This window comes from Phalacrocorax aristotelis, chromosome 3 (genome assembly GCF_949628215.1).
Source record: "Phalacrocorax aristotelis chromosome 3, bGulAri2.1, whole genome shotgun sequence".
Taxonomy (NCBI): Eukaryota; Metazoa; Chordata; class Aves; order Suliformes; family Phalacrocoracidae; genus Phalacrocorax; species Phalacrocorax aristotelis.
The window spans coordinates 67,097,201-67,112,597 of record NC_134278.1 but is presented as its reverse complement, the minus strand read 5'-3'; the positions used below and the strand labels follow the sequence as shown (position 1 = coordinate 67,112,597).

The 15,397-nt window shown below is 39.6% G+C and overlaps 1 protein-coding gene across 2 annotated transcripts in view; it reads right to left on the bottom strand.

Moving 5' to 3' along the window:
* Positions 1-15,397, bottom strand: part of AIG1 (androgen induced 1) — a 132,874-nt gene that overhangs the window by 70,101 nt on the left and 47,376 nt on the right. For both annotated transcript variants that reach the window (XM_075087806.1, XM_075087807.1), the window contains exon 3: positions 9,601-9,702. In XM_075087806.1, coding sequence (XP_074943907.1) covers positions 9,601-9,702 — 102 coding nt within the window. The remainder of the gene's footprint in view (positions 1-9,600; positions 9,703-15,397) is intronic.

Here is a 15,397-nt window from a genome sequence, read left to right as displayed (position 1 = left end):
CTGCAAGACCCCAGCACGGTGACGAGCAGAGTGCAGGTACACGCAGGCAGTTTGGTACCGTAGCTGCCCTGCCTGGGACACTTCATAACCAGAATCAGGCACAGAGCTATAAACCCAATAACAGCCAGCACTGTTCTTCCATCATTACAAAGCCCCACAAAATACAGACATTAGCTAATTAAGACTTATAAAAAATGCTTTTGATTAAACCCTGCATAATTTCTCTCAGATTTTTAAGTAAAAAGTGGCAGAGCCAGGAATAAAATGGAAATTTAAAAACAGAGTTTAAACAGCACTTCAGATACGCAGTGTTACCTGTTTCCAAGAGAAAACAAGCTGTGAGGAGTTAAAGGATACCAGTTAATATTGCAACAAAGGTGTATGAGCATATATTGGCCATTAGTCTGCCTTTTGCCATTTTGAGACACCTCCACGCCCTGTGCTCTTTCTCCATGGTTGGAGCTTTTCCCTGCTCAGATTACTGTGGTGTCAGAGGGGGGAAAAGAGTCATCTTAGTCTTCCTTATGGTCTCTCTGAAAGAAAAAGACACCTCTGAAAGGTGATGGCTTTTCCTTAGTAGGGCACCAGGCTGGGACTTTGGTGCTTTAGGTAAATGTCCAAAGGTAAAAGGGATAATTGTAGACCTGCATGATTAATGGCAATGGCTTATGCATCTCTCAGAAACATCCTTCATGCTGCATCCTATATTTGAGTACCTTGTGTTTGAGGAGTTACTAAAAATGTACACCGCTTTTACTTATTTGTATCTATGTGGGAAAGTAAAAATATGGGGATTGAACTGAAGAGCAGGGCAGACATTGGGTTATGTCAAAGCTCATAGCCCACCATGAGCAAACCTAATTCCCAAGGTTGTCCCCAAATCCTTGATTTCTGCTGATCAGCATGTATAAAACATACTGCTGTTGCACTACTTCAACATATTAATTAATCGTCTAAATATGAAATGATTTCTGCAGAAATGATGTCTGTTTCCAAATACAAAGGCATGTATAAAGACAGCAGTTAACACAGAAAAGAGTTACCTTTAAAAAGTGGTAATTTGTTACAAAAACAATGTCAAAATATTTCCTTGTATTAGCATTCCTGTAGCAACAATGATCTTGGGATACAGGGAGAAGTAATATTTTTTATTCCACCAACTTCAAAGGCTGGAAAAAGCATATAAGCTTTTGGGCTCAGATTCCCTTCACCAGGTCTGCTGATTCTTCTGGTATTGTGTCCATGTGAAATAATGCACTTTCCAACAATGATAAATAGGTAAAAATCTGGTCACTGAGTTAGTGCATATGCCTTCAATTGAAGGAAAAGCTGTCTGCCAAGCTTCAACCAAGTAGATCATAGGTCTGCAAAAAAAAGAATCTAAAAGGATGGAATCCAGTTGCTATAGCGGCAAATTAAACAAATAAATGAGATACCATGGAATGCTGCAAAATATTTGTGGTATGATTAAGTCATATTTGCCACATGTGTGAATACTAACAGCACAGTTTAGTGAAGTGGGTACAATATAATACAATCCCACTTTTAATGTATGTACATTCTAATTCTTATCTGAGTAAGTGCTAATGAATGGTAACCAGTGTGTCCAAGGAAACAGAACACTGCATTTTACTGTAATCATAAGGCAACGCATAGGCCCTTAAATACATAAAGGTAGACAATAAATGTATATTAAACTACTGTACCTTCAAAGAGATATTTGCATCCTTCCCTGTGTTTGCATGGCCTGCTAAAGAGACAAAGCATTTTGTAGTGATCACCTCTAGGATGATTTGCGTATGGGTTGCTTTAGAGCACACAACCTGTAGCTGGCAGCTGACATATTAAACCTTCTTCAACATAAGCAATCCTCCTCCCAACAGATTAATGTTTTCCAATGAAAGTTTCTCTTTTCTAAAAGACACTGTCTGAATATACTAATCATTAATGATAATAATATATCACTTACGGTTTGATTCCACTATCTGCCTATGTTCTCTGGAAAAAAAACCTCAGGAAAAAACCAGAAATCTGTGATGTCAAAAGATAAAACAGATGCCTGATTTTAACTGACAGAGGAGAGAGGAGGGCAAAAAGATTTTTATCAAAAATGTGTACCTGCTATTAATGCATTTTGCACTGATTTTCAACTTGAACATTTACTTACATTTTTAACCTGCAAACCACGTATCTGATAAATCGTGTAAGTAGCACCAGAGAACTGTACCAGCTTATGCACTACAAAAGGGCTGCATGGCTCCAGCAGTGACTATGGCGAGCAATATAAGCTGCACAGAAAATTAAATCGGCATTCCTAATATTGTCAGAATTATGGGAATGAACCAAATGTGTTTCCATCCCACACCATTGCTCGTTTAACAAACAGACCAAGCAGTCCAGGGCCAAACCCTTCTTCTAGGAAAACACAGCTCAGTACATACTCCACACCCAGAGAAAGGTAGAAAGTCTAAGGCTCCTTTTGTGTGCCCCTTTTGGGGCTTTTCTTCAGTCTTTTGCTTTGTGTCCATAGTAATTGCTTTACCAAACAGTTGTATGAGTAACTTCAGCTGAAAATCTGGCTTTGAGCTTTTACTATCAGTATTATTACTATTACCATAATTATTACTTCCAGAGCTACACCTAGCTTTGGCTGTTAAAGCAGGGTGGTTTGAAATACGGACAATATACTTCCTTACCTCTGGTGCTTCAAATATGTGATCTTCCAGCACACCTGCAACCCTTAGCAAACAGTGCATCTGCAGTGCAACTCACTCTTCACAGCTGATATGAAAAAATAAGGCACACTCTGAACAGGCTTGTTTTCAACAGCAGGACTTAAGTTTTGAGGGTCAAGCTGACAGTCGAGACAGTGTACGGCATTGTTAGATAAAAATATAGTCAGAGATGCAAAGACACCAATGCCATTCTACAGATATCACACAGATACCATTTACACGAACACAGGCCTCGTACTGTTGCATGGTTGCAGGTGGTTTTAATCCCAAATATTTTACAAGAATTTGAAGCTCCTGGCATGTCACTGTGCAAAGTATTACTTCATCTACCCTGTAAACCTACATCCAACAGCAACAGAAGCAATTCTCCTCCTCTCACAGCAGCATCAATAAGCCATCTCCTTGCCCTCCACTCCTCTAATTAACAGATCTCAGGGAAGTTTTCCCAGGGAAGCGATGGAAAGATATGGTAAGAAAACATACTCTTCATTTCCTCTTTCTACTTTTCGTTATTTCCTTGCTTCCCCTTTCCTCATCCCTCTCCTCCCCCAGGTCCTCTTTAGCATTTTGAGCCTCTTCCAGCTTGCCTACATTATTCTGTGGCTCCTTTTTTATTCACTTCCCTCATCTGTTCTTGTTTTTTTTTCTTTTCTTTTTTTTTTTTTAAGGTAGGTGTTGAAACAGCATCAGCTGACTTTTTGATTCATCTCTTTCCTCCTGCCTGTCTTCTTCTCTCATGCAGCTATCTTTCCCTAACCTCCTTTTTTGTGCTCTCTCTGACTCTCTCCCCTCCTTTGGTAGCCACTCCCGCAACTTCGTGTTGACACTATATGCTTTCACCCTCTGTGCTAACAAACCGAGTTACGTGACCTTGTCAACAGAAGAAGGCAAAACTTCAGAAAAAGATCTCTTCTGGGGATTTCAGCTCTCAGACTTTTCATTTGCAATGCCCACATCTAGAATAGGGCTCGCATGTTTAGCTGGTACTAAGTACTCAAAGGTATTTTAGAAAAGGTCCCTCGTTACTCTGTGTTTGTACCAGGAGGAGCCTGAGTGTGTGTTTTCTCTAGATTAGTGGAAATAGCAAATAATCAGAAACATTTGGCACCTGTGTTCAGTTAGAAAGCTGTCTTCACGTTACGCTGATGAGTCTCCTCCGGCAGATGCATAACATGGTTAAGGCCAGCTTCCTAGTTCACAAAAACTGCTGTGCTGTTACTGTATTAGGTAAAGGGGATTTCCTAATGCTCCCAGAGGATGCCACTCAGATAATTCGATGTTTTTTACCTAGCAGCCTCTCTCAATTTTCAGGTGCTATGCTATCACAGGTTTTGACACACTACCAATTTCCAAGCTCTTCACATAAGTAACATAAAATCAAAAAAATCTTTTAAGCTGCTGCTGGTTTTCTCCCCAGAGCAGGGGGATAATTGATACTACTGTATTCACGCTCCAGTGTTGGAACTGGTAGATAATGAGGAGAGATACCAGACGGAGCCACGTAACTGCAGCATGGACATGCAAGAATTGTACCGATCCAACAACATTATTTTCACGGGTTTTGCAAATATTCTGATTCCGCAGGCAACCAGCTTCAATTTCTATTCTTTCTATCAGATAGATGTTTAAATAATAGCCATCTAGTAGTGGGAATTCTGCTGGAAATTAAATTACAATTTTTCTCTGATTTTTATCAGAAAACTTTGCAAATTATGGAACAAGTGGGAACTCCTTCCTGGAGTACTAAAGACTTTATTCACCCCTAACATACAAAAACATTATAGATAGTTTAAAAAGAGCACTTGAGTTGGAATATCCTTGAAAGCTTTAAATTGGATTTAGAAACCAATCTCAGAAAAGGGTAAGTATCTTCTAGATATAAGCATGAGGCATTACCAAGGTGCAGTAGATTGTACAAAAATAGCTCATACATGGGATGGATGTTGCTGTGTTAGGAAAGCATCCTCAAGAAGTATAATGCACTGTTTCAAATGAGTCATTTCTGAAAAGGATTTTTAAAGCAACACACTAGATGGAAACACATTGCTGAAAGAAAGGACTTATAATGATGGAGAGAGGAGTTTGTCAAAAAAATCACCAGTTTTGGACCTTCCGATCTTTATATGCCAGGTTACTAGGAACTTTGATCTTTGCATGGCTTTTCTATTTTTCTACTTGTTGAATCATCAAGGAAAAAATCTTTCCACCAGAAAAATGAAGGAACAAACAAGCCAAGGCCACTGGACCTAAGACAAGGCTGCCAGGAAGAACAACAATTGGAGAGATGGCTGGAGGGACTCTGTACCACTCTGCAGCAGGCTGAGCTTTTAAGCTGAGCAGCTAGCAATAAGAAAAGAGAGCCAACTTGTGAAATAAGTAGACATGTATCACTTGGACAGGCTCCTTCCTCTCCATATCTTGTCTTCATCTGCTATTTTTCCCAGTTTTTGTGCATTCTCTTGAATACAAGGACAGAGGGTATGACTTTCTAGGAACGCCTTTATTTCCCAAAAACAGCCTAAAAAGGATAGAGTACAAAATTGGAAGAGCTCACACAGACTGTAGTGGCAGAGAACCCATATAATAATCAGTTTTTCAACTCCACAGAGGCAGAGCATATTCCCCTTCCCTCTTCCCTGACCTCTCCTCTAGAGTTTTCATATGAAGGCAATTCTTTGTTTCTGACCTCCAAAGCCATTAAACTCCTCAGTAAGTAATTTATATCTCTGTATTTTACTTTCCTTGCCACAAAGAAAAGATGATTCACGTTTTTAAAAAGAATTTCGGACAGCATCTGTGAAAAACAAAGAAGGACTCTCGCTGAAATGGTATGCTAACTTGGACAGATACTGCACGCAGTCCTGCCATGTAACCTGGCTCAAAATCAGCAATGCTCAAGCTTAAATTAATTCAGTCTACAGATCTGTTTATGTGGGCATCGGTTAGAATAGGGGCAACCTTTAGTTTTATAGTCCATGCTAACATTGAAGAGAATATAACTTCTGGAAACAAATGTTATCCATGCATCATCCTGTCCAGTCCCAATATAAAAAGGTGCAATGAATGAGCCGATAAAAATCCTGTTACTATGACACACTCTAAACTCTAAAGGTTAGCCTTTAATTAAAAATTCCTAATACTGATAGAGGTCAGATAGACAGCCGTCAGAAAACGGGAAAGAATATTTCCCATGGAAAATATGCCTGTGGAATTAAGGGTTGATAAGGATCCAAAGTGCAGAACAGTCTCAAGAACACCAAAAACGTCTTTGATGGAAGAGTTCAGTAATTTGACAACTAAAATCGTAGCCAGCAAAGATGAATTCATATGCATAACTAATAAATACAGGAAGTGAACTTGACACTTCAGAAATAGACCAAGGCTGAGACATATCCCTATTCTCCAACAGCTGTCTTTAGACAGGTAGTTATTTCTACTGACAGAAGCTTAACCTCAGCCTCTCAGATGTACTCCACATAATAAACAGAGATGAAATCCTTGTCTTGCTGAAATCGACAGTAACCCTGCCATTGATTTCCCCTGGTCATTTCTCAAGCCATAGCGATGCCACTGGTTATGGATGAATCGACTGACTGGAATGGTGAAATATATCAGGTTTACAGCACAGTACAACTCTATTAGTGATGCCTTTCACAGGTGTATGAATCTGTATGTATGAGGTACCATCTGGTACCAGAAGGCACTACTTAATACACACATTTTTATCTAGACAGGAATTATATTTTTAAGTATTATGGTGTGTATATATACACACACGCAACAGAAATACAGTTCTTAACGCTATATGCAATTTTATGGTAAGTAGTTTGTGGCTTTTTTCTTGGCGCACAGTGATGAGCCTCCTCTGTTTCTACAAAACTTTATAAACAATATTAAGATTGAATTGGTAATGGGATTGCATAGCTCTGAGGTCCATTTCCCTTATGTTTTCCATTTCTAAAAAGGTATTTTTTATACAGTTAGGAAGTTTTTAGATGTTGAAAAAGCGTTGCAGTGAAAGAGTGGTATCTCCAGGTATTAGCAAGACATTACTATGTATTCAAGAAAACTTTTATTTTTAGCTATAAATAACATTGTAACTGCAGAGAAGGGATAGGAAAGGGCACAGGGAGGGGGGAAGGACATGAGAAATAATTAGTGCAACCTACCCAAGCAGCAGACACTGCTGCCCAAACTGCTTTTGCTTGGGCTAATGCGCTGAATTGGACCAGCCGTTCAAAGAATTTCTTCATACAGCCTTCAAGATAGTCACCTTAAAATGCTTCTGAAGTATGAATACTCTCAAAAACTTTGATACATGCCCATATTACTAATGGAAATATGATTGCTATTATGACAGCCAGATTTCATGACTTCATTCCTTTTCTACGTGTGGATTTTGCAGGCTGATGTTGACAGTTGAGCAAGTTGTTACAGCTGGTCATAATGTATCTGTCAGGAACTTTTGAAATACGACTTTTCAGTTAAAGTCAGGAATCTTTTTACTGTGGAAAATGTATAGGTTTACATTTCCTACTTTTTGTGGCTTTTTTTTTTTGGTGATAAATATGTGTTTAGGGAAACTGCTGTGAAAAAACCTGGACAGAGTGTTCACAGGTGAAGTAACATGTGAGCCCAGATCCTTAGGAGCTGCACCAGGCACTGTGGAGAAGCTCACAGAGAACAGGGATTCATCAGCAGTGCTGCAGCAGCAAAGGACCCACCTCTCACTGACAGATTTCACTCTGCCAAGGGTGATGAATCTCTTGTGGGAGTTGTTTTGTACAAGGTTAGGCTCCAGCGCAGCCACCCTTTTGTTCAGAAAAATTATCACTGAGTGTGCACAGCTGCTGTCAAAATGTGCAGGAAAAGATGGGAATAAATGTTTATTTCAGTAAAAAAACAAGAGCCAGGGATGCCGACTTTTCTAAAGCTGTATTCCCAGAGGTCCTACCCTTTCACCAGGGGGACCCCTATCATATTATCTAAAATCTGCCGTGTCAAAATTGTAACTACTACTAAGTGAGGTGCTAGCATTCTCAAAGTAGTTTAAGAACCCCTTCATATTATGATAGGCAATGCATCAAAATTAATTAGTATGAAAGCTGGTGAGGATAAAATGATGGCTAAAACATCAGAAAGAATTAGACTGAAAGGTGGTGAAAAGCCCAACAGCCATAAGTTTTCTGTGTGACAATGCTAAAGGAACACTTGGATAAATGGAGACTGACACAGCAAACAATTCCTTTACAAAAGACTTCCAAAAATGCCTTCTACAACATTTCAAGGTGAAAAAAAAAAGTCTGAGATGGTGGCACGCAATTCATTTCAGCAAACTCTACTATGTCCAAAAATCTCAAACAAAAGCCCTCTTCAAATATTTCGCTAAGTATACATTTCTACAGAGCACCATGAGCTTGAATTGCCTTTTAGTTACGGCGCAGAGGAGACTTCCTGAATACATAGGGCTGTTTGTTGTCAACTGCTTCACAATGTACATTCATGAAAAATGTTATAGGTTAGGCACTTCCAGTACGTGGAATGTCACCTGGAAGAAATGTCATCAGAGCTGGCAGTGATGTGGTGTGGGGAAAAAAATCAGTGTACGTATGGCTTGGCAGTGTTTGCAAGTGTTCGGTTTGTAACCTCAAAACTCAAGAGAAGACAGTCTGAACAAACACAGCAGGAGTCATCAGACTCTTTCCTCAGCTCTCTACACTCACATAATATCACACTATTCCTTTCCAAACATTGTAAAACAGTACAATATCTAGCAGAAGCTGATGCTCCTCTTGTCAGTAGTAACTCTCATACTGCTCTTTTAACACAATATTTAGGGAATAAATAAATAGCAGTACCATCTGCTCCACCCCACAAAGGACCAATTTATCAAGTCCAGCATTAGTGGACAAATCTTAATCTGCTGTGGTGATACAGTACTCACACCCTGAAGGATGAGCTCTGCTGTCATCTGCTGATGAACAGCAGTGCCAAATGGTTTGCCATGCCTTGATATGGAAAACAAAGCAATAATGAAACATTTTGCACAGACTCAACTAGAGAGGCAAATATGATGCTTTTCAGCGCCAAGTGTTGCATAAACAGTAGTAAGCACCTGATGGCAAAGTGTGGCCTTATCTTTCCCTTAGCATTTAAGCTTATAGTTGGGAGAAAGAATGTCTGACCTGACATACCAAATAGGGCTGAAAAGGTCAGATTTCTTCTCAAGAAACTACTTTTATGACTACCCATGCAGCAATTTTGAAACCTTGCATTGACGCATGTAATTCCACATTATTCAAAATGCTCAGATACAGGTTCTGCTACACAAGTTTGTTGCACTTGAGAAATGAGTAATTGATTTTTTTTCTGAAAACATCTAAGTTCAGAAAGCATAGTGAGATTTTTTGAACGAGCATTTTAACCAAAATGTTTTCATCACAAATTATGCTTTGGTAGAATGGTAAAGAATAATTCAATTAATTGTTTCTGTCATTTTAGAGCAAGATTTGTCAAAGTCAGAACCTCTGTTTTGTGGAAGAGTCCCTTTTGATTAGAATTCCTCATGACCAGGGTGACATTGCTCTGGGAAAGGTACCTTATCACAGGAAACAGCCGATCCCCACAACTAGGCTGTTATGTAAGACACACAAGTTCAAATCTCCACTGTTTCAACCCAATAAGGATTCAAATATATGACTCCAGGAGTCAAGGAAGGAAAGATGTGATTCTTGCTTGCAAACAGTGTTCCTTAACCACTTCTGAGGAGATTAGCTCTAAGTGTATGCAAAGTCATGCACAGGGAAATCAGTGTCTTTCTTACATTTCTGTCTATGCAAGGAAGTGTTTTCATTACTTTACTCACCATTCCATGATTTAGCCATGCTGGTATAAAATTATCAAGCAGCTTTGGGTAAACCAGTTCCCTGTCATAGATATAGATGCTCCAAAACATCGTCACAACAAACTAAGAAGAAAAAAAAAGAAAAGACAAGACATTTTCAAATATATGCTTCTGAACAATGAACTACACATTTTAAATAGCAAAATGGAGCATTTAGCAAATGATCTATGGACAGACACAGACATTGCTCTTTGGCCAAATCCTGCTTTAATCAACAGTGTGAATCTGGATTATTCTTTGTGTTCACAGGAGTTTTAACTTTTCTTCCTTTTTGTTTTTTTTTTCTTGACTTTCAGCCTGGAAAAAAATCTCTTTTTTTTGCTTACATGCCTGTGGCCAAATTACAATTGAGTACTATACTTTGGTAGCAGATGTGGCACACAAATAATGTTTCACCACTAACAGGATAGAAAACAAATGGAAAATAAGGTAAAATATCACTTGGAATTCACAGAATGTATAAATATGAAACATTCACCCCTGAACCCATCTTTGCACTTTTTCATGTCAGCCATCAAAGCAGCATTGTTAAAAAAAAAAAACAAAAATTCAACCCTTCAACTACTCTGCATGCAATTCATAGACTGTGATCTACAGAGAAGAGGTCTAATATCCTGCTCATTTGTCAATATGAAATTTGGCTTGGTTCTTGTCAGAGGCCATTTACCAGGAGCCCAGAGAAAGACCATTATTTCCTCTAGACTGAGGACAGGACAGATGGCTCAGATAAAGTTTGTACTAGGCTATATTTTTGCCAAAGTGTGCACAAATTCTTTAAAGATACCCTGATGTCTGAAAAGCAAACACAATATAAAACCAAAAAAATTTACAGAAATAATAGTTCTAGCTTACCTTAGCTGGGGAAAGAACGCAGTAAGTAATCTTCTAACTAAAACACAATTGCTTTCTTACCTTGAGTTTGAGTCATAGTTTTCTAGTAATAAAAGGCTTATTGTTTACAGCAGTAAAACCCAATACTTGGGACAGAAGCTTTTCAATGACCATTTTCAGGGGATCGCTACACAGTAGCAACCAGTCCAAGTTTAAAGTTTAAGAGGCAACAGATAGGACTTTCACTGAGATCAGCACGGAAGTATTCAGTTACACCCAAACCTATGTGGCCCGTGATTTTACAGCTAATTTGGGGGTTCAGTAAAAGAAGGTGCAAGAAATACGGGGTGAGCACAGCAAGGCCAGCAAATTACTAGGGTGCGTGATAGTGTAGGCATAAGTTGTTTTATATGCTTCTGAGTTTGAAAAGTTAAAATTGAGGTTGCAGTTTATCAATGGCACCTTGTTCTAACCACAGACACGCAGGCTTCGGCCAGCCAGTTATGTGAATGACCTGAACCAGTACACTGTTCCCTCAGTGTGCATACAGTACATAGTTCTTGGCTTCCAACACACTTGTCCATCTGTTATGATAGCTATCGGTGCCTGCTCAGAATAAGCTTGAACTATTTGACTATTGCACAGAGGCCAGGAAAAAAAAAAAAAGGTTATGATGGACAGCCTGAAAAATATTGCAAGTGTAAAGTACCCCACAAGAATTCTCTCTTCTGGACCAGTCTTGGCATTGGCACAGCCTAGCTCTTTACGCACCTGCTGACACGTAAGTGCCAAGATATGAATAGCTGAACAGCAGGGAAAATGGAAGCAAAGTATCCTCTTCTCTCTAGGCTTCCTAGAAGTCATGTATTATCACAGTGGGTCTCTGAGAACCTGCTAAGACCAACTGGGACATAAAAACATATTCTCAGACGCATGAAGACCAAGACTGATAATGCTTTTTTCAATGGAAGTCTTACAGCATGAAAAATCACCCAGGAATAGGTGAACATTATTACATGGAGTACAACAAAGCTGGCATGTTTTGACCTGTGATTTTTGTGTGGAGCAAAATAAAACAATAGACTTTGCCAAAGAGGTAAAGATAAGAAAAGAGGGGATGTGCCATCTGTCCCTTAACCAAAGTCAGCCAATGGATGGAATAGGATCATCGAGCTGGTTGCCACCATCTGGAGCTACAGACGGCAAATGCTGCTTAGCAAAGCACTATCACAAGGCAGACATAAGGTAAAGGAAGTGCGCACAACCCAAGGTGTTACAGAACTAACCTATCCTGGAGGATGACCTGACATGAGACTAACGCAACACCCTGGTGAGGATCCCTTCCAGTGTCTGAATGGTTCACCTTAACTTTCCTTAGAATTAGTTCATTTGGATAAAATGAACTATAAAAATGAACTATTTGGATAAAAAGAACTATAACGAGGACTTGCTACTTAGCTACCTTGGCTGCTTCTGAATTTGTTTACTTTGATTAATGAGCAACTGTTGGTCCGGTACTTTTAAATCACCTCTACTATGCTTACACTTTGGTATTGATAGACTTTTATTTGGGCTGGCCTTTGCCAAGGTCACATATGGTCATGCAGTGCCAAACCATGATACAACTGAGATGCGTCTTTACACTGCCTATGTAAGGCTCAATCAGAATTGCAGCTGCCTTCCTTGTGGCACAGTTCATCACTGTTGTGGAGAGTCATGGTACTACCCTGGACAGGACGAGGGGTAATGGTTTTACACAAAAGGAGGGCAGGTTTAGACTGGATATAATAAGAAATTTTTTACTATGAGGGTGGTGAAGTGCTAGCACAGGTTGCCCAGAGAGGTCGTAGATCCTTCATCCCTAGAAACATTCAAGGGCAGGTTGGACGGGGCTCTGAGCTACCCGATCTAGTTGAAGAGTCCCTGCTCACTGCAGGGGGGTTGGGCTAGATGGCCTCTAATGGTCCCTTCCAACCCAAACCATTCTATGATTCTATGAAAGATACTCTCACATGCCAGGCTGAACAGGCTCCTTATGTGCACCAGACATCTTTCAGGGAGCCCAATACTTTTATTTTCTTTTGTTCCCAAGGCAAAATGGCACAAATGCCACCCTTCCACTTCCTCTTTAGACAAACTAGAGGCCTGGAATTCAAGGAAGAAAACAGGCACCAGCAATTGCTTTCACCCTTCTTTGCACAGGAGCCTCCTAAGATTGCCAACTTTCCAAAGACAGTGATTACTTGGTTAAACATAAGGTTAAGCAACATATAAAAGAACAGAAGTGTCCCTCATTTGCTACTTACCCTATCTAGGGTCATTACAGACCAAAGGGAACCTCAAATTTGCAAGCAGACCTTGGAAACCGCTTTAAAATATGGAGTAGCTCACTTGTCACAGGCATCTAAAGTATTGCTAAACAAATACACAGCAGCAGGAAAAAAATAAGGCTGAAAACTAAACTCTGTATTCCCACATAAGGAGATATTCCTTGAGTTTTTGTCCTCTGCCTCTGAAGCTTCAGAGGACATGAGAAGAGCATGTGGCACTGCCAAGGGAAAAATTTTAAAGGACAAGTTGGAAAACAGTTGGTGATTCAAAAGGGAAAACAAGTGGCTTTATCAAAACACCACAAATGGAAGCAAAGAGAAACTGAGAGAGGAAACCCAGTGAAAAGAATTGCATAATTTGCTGTTTTACATGAGCCCAACCAAGAAACGTTATGCAAACGAAGAGCGAACCCAGTGGAACTTTACTTTCCTGCACTATGTGTTTTTGGTTTTGGCTGGGCTGCACAGTTCAGTTCACTCATTTCCTGGATGGCCTCATGACAGAAAAATACCCCCAACCCTTTGACCTTGACAAATTTCTTCTAAGTACAGTTAAAGGTAAGCTTTCTGGTTATCTTCCAAGATATCTGCGGTTAGCTGCGAGTATAAATATATTGTTTGTGAGCCTCTTTGAGGGTTAAAGACATTACACATAGAAGCAAAGTGTTACTAAAGGCAGACCACAGTGAGCACAAATTGGTGTGGTACTGGCTTTTGGTAGGATCTAGTGCTAGCACAGCATCACACCAAACGAATTTGAAAAGGGCCAATGAAGGAAATCACAAGGAGTGGGAACTGAAAATCAGGGAGGACTCCTCTCGGAGAACAGAGTTCAGGAGGCAATTGCACCACTGCTCACTTATGTTGCCATCACCAGCCACCACATTACCACAGATGAGGGCAAAATCTAGACTAGAGAGATTTTGGCATGGTTGAGTCAGTTATGGAAATAAAAGTATTCTGTAGTCTGGTCAAATAATGAGGTAGGTAGGAGGCAGCAGCAAATGGCATCTTTTCTTGGCGTAAGATCCCAGATCAGCATTACTGATGTTCTACAGAAGAAGGGTGATCAGCTTTCCTTTTGACTCTACCAGCACAGAGAAACAAGATAAGAAAGGATGCATGGCTTGCTTTCTTTCATACCACAGGTTTTTAAAAACATAAAAGTATAATATCAAGAATATGAGATCATTCTAGGCAGTTTAGACTCAGATCCGAACACAGCTGTTAAAGATACATGATATAAAATACCAATGGTAGAGTTTGTGATTTCCTAGGCAGCAATCTCTCTTCTAATATATAACAATACCAACTTTCTTTCTTCTTCCTATTTCTATTAAACGCAGTCTTTAACAACTAGAAATGCCTGCTTTATCTCTTCTTCCTCTTGTTTGGTACAAATTACAGGAAACACACTGATAAAACCATACACAGTTTACACAAAACACTGATTAACCACAGAAACTCAGCAACTTCATGATCTCTGCCAAAGAAATAGAAAAAAGTAGGGATAGTCTAAACCACTGATGCAGTCTCTGACTTTTAAGTGTGTCTCACACTTCTCTAGCAGTGTAAATTATTCCAAATATAAATCTCCTTTACACTGATAAAGGGCGGGGGGGTGGTGGTGGTGGTGGTAAGTGCAGCCAGTATAGATAAGACTTGGTAAAGAACTAAAATGTCTATGCAAGCTTTTTTCTTCAGTGGATGCTTCCTGATCTCTTCAGCATTTGAGTAGTACCCCAGGCTTACAATAAACTAAAAAAGGGCTAGGAATTGTTGCCCACTGACTTTTCATGGAATAAGGCTTTACTGCATAGAAACTTGGTCTGTTGATCTCTGATTTCATTCTCTTAAGAGTCATATTAAAAAGAGTGACAATAGGTAAACAGTAGTCATTATGTCCTTCAAAGAGGTTCACGGTTATTTCTTGATGCTCCTAAACAAAATGGTAGGTTGACAATCCAGTTGTATCTAAGCCCACAAAGATACACAGTGCATAACACAACACTGCAGAGAAGTGATCTGCTGCGAAGATTTTGCAAGATTTGATTTGTTGCAAAGCCACCCAAGGAGATTGTTTGCCCTTGGGCTGGTTCTTTCCCTTCCTTTGGAAGGTGGGTGGAGGTTGGTGGCCAGACTTCCCAGATGGTTTATATGTGATACTTTTTTAGGAAGCACTAAAAATGAAATACTTTATTTTGTTACTTTTTTTTTTCACACATCATTGTTTGACTTGGGAGTGGAAACCCCTTTTCTCATCTGTTTTTCAGAACAAGTCATCTCAAGGGCTTCAGTAAGCAGGAAATACAGAAAAAATTGTGTTGAATTGCTCTTGAAAAACTACAGTTACTGGGCTTCAACATGTTCCCCTAGTATTTGCATTATTCCCTAAACATGCCCTGTGTAAAACACTGAGCAATAAAAATAATTTAGATGTTAAGGTAACTGACAAGTACTTAAGCATGACCACTGCTGTTACATTAGAAACCCAACAAGGATTTTATTCACATCCACCCGATTTTTATGTGTGAAGCTTCCCTTGTGTTGCTACTGGAAACCACTGAGAAGCTCCATGGAGAGCTAGGTGGGTGAGT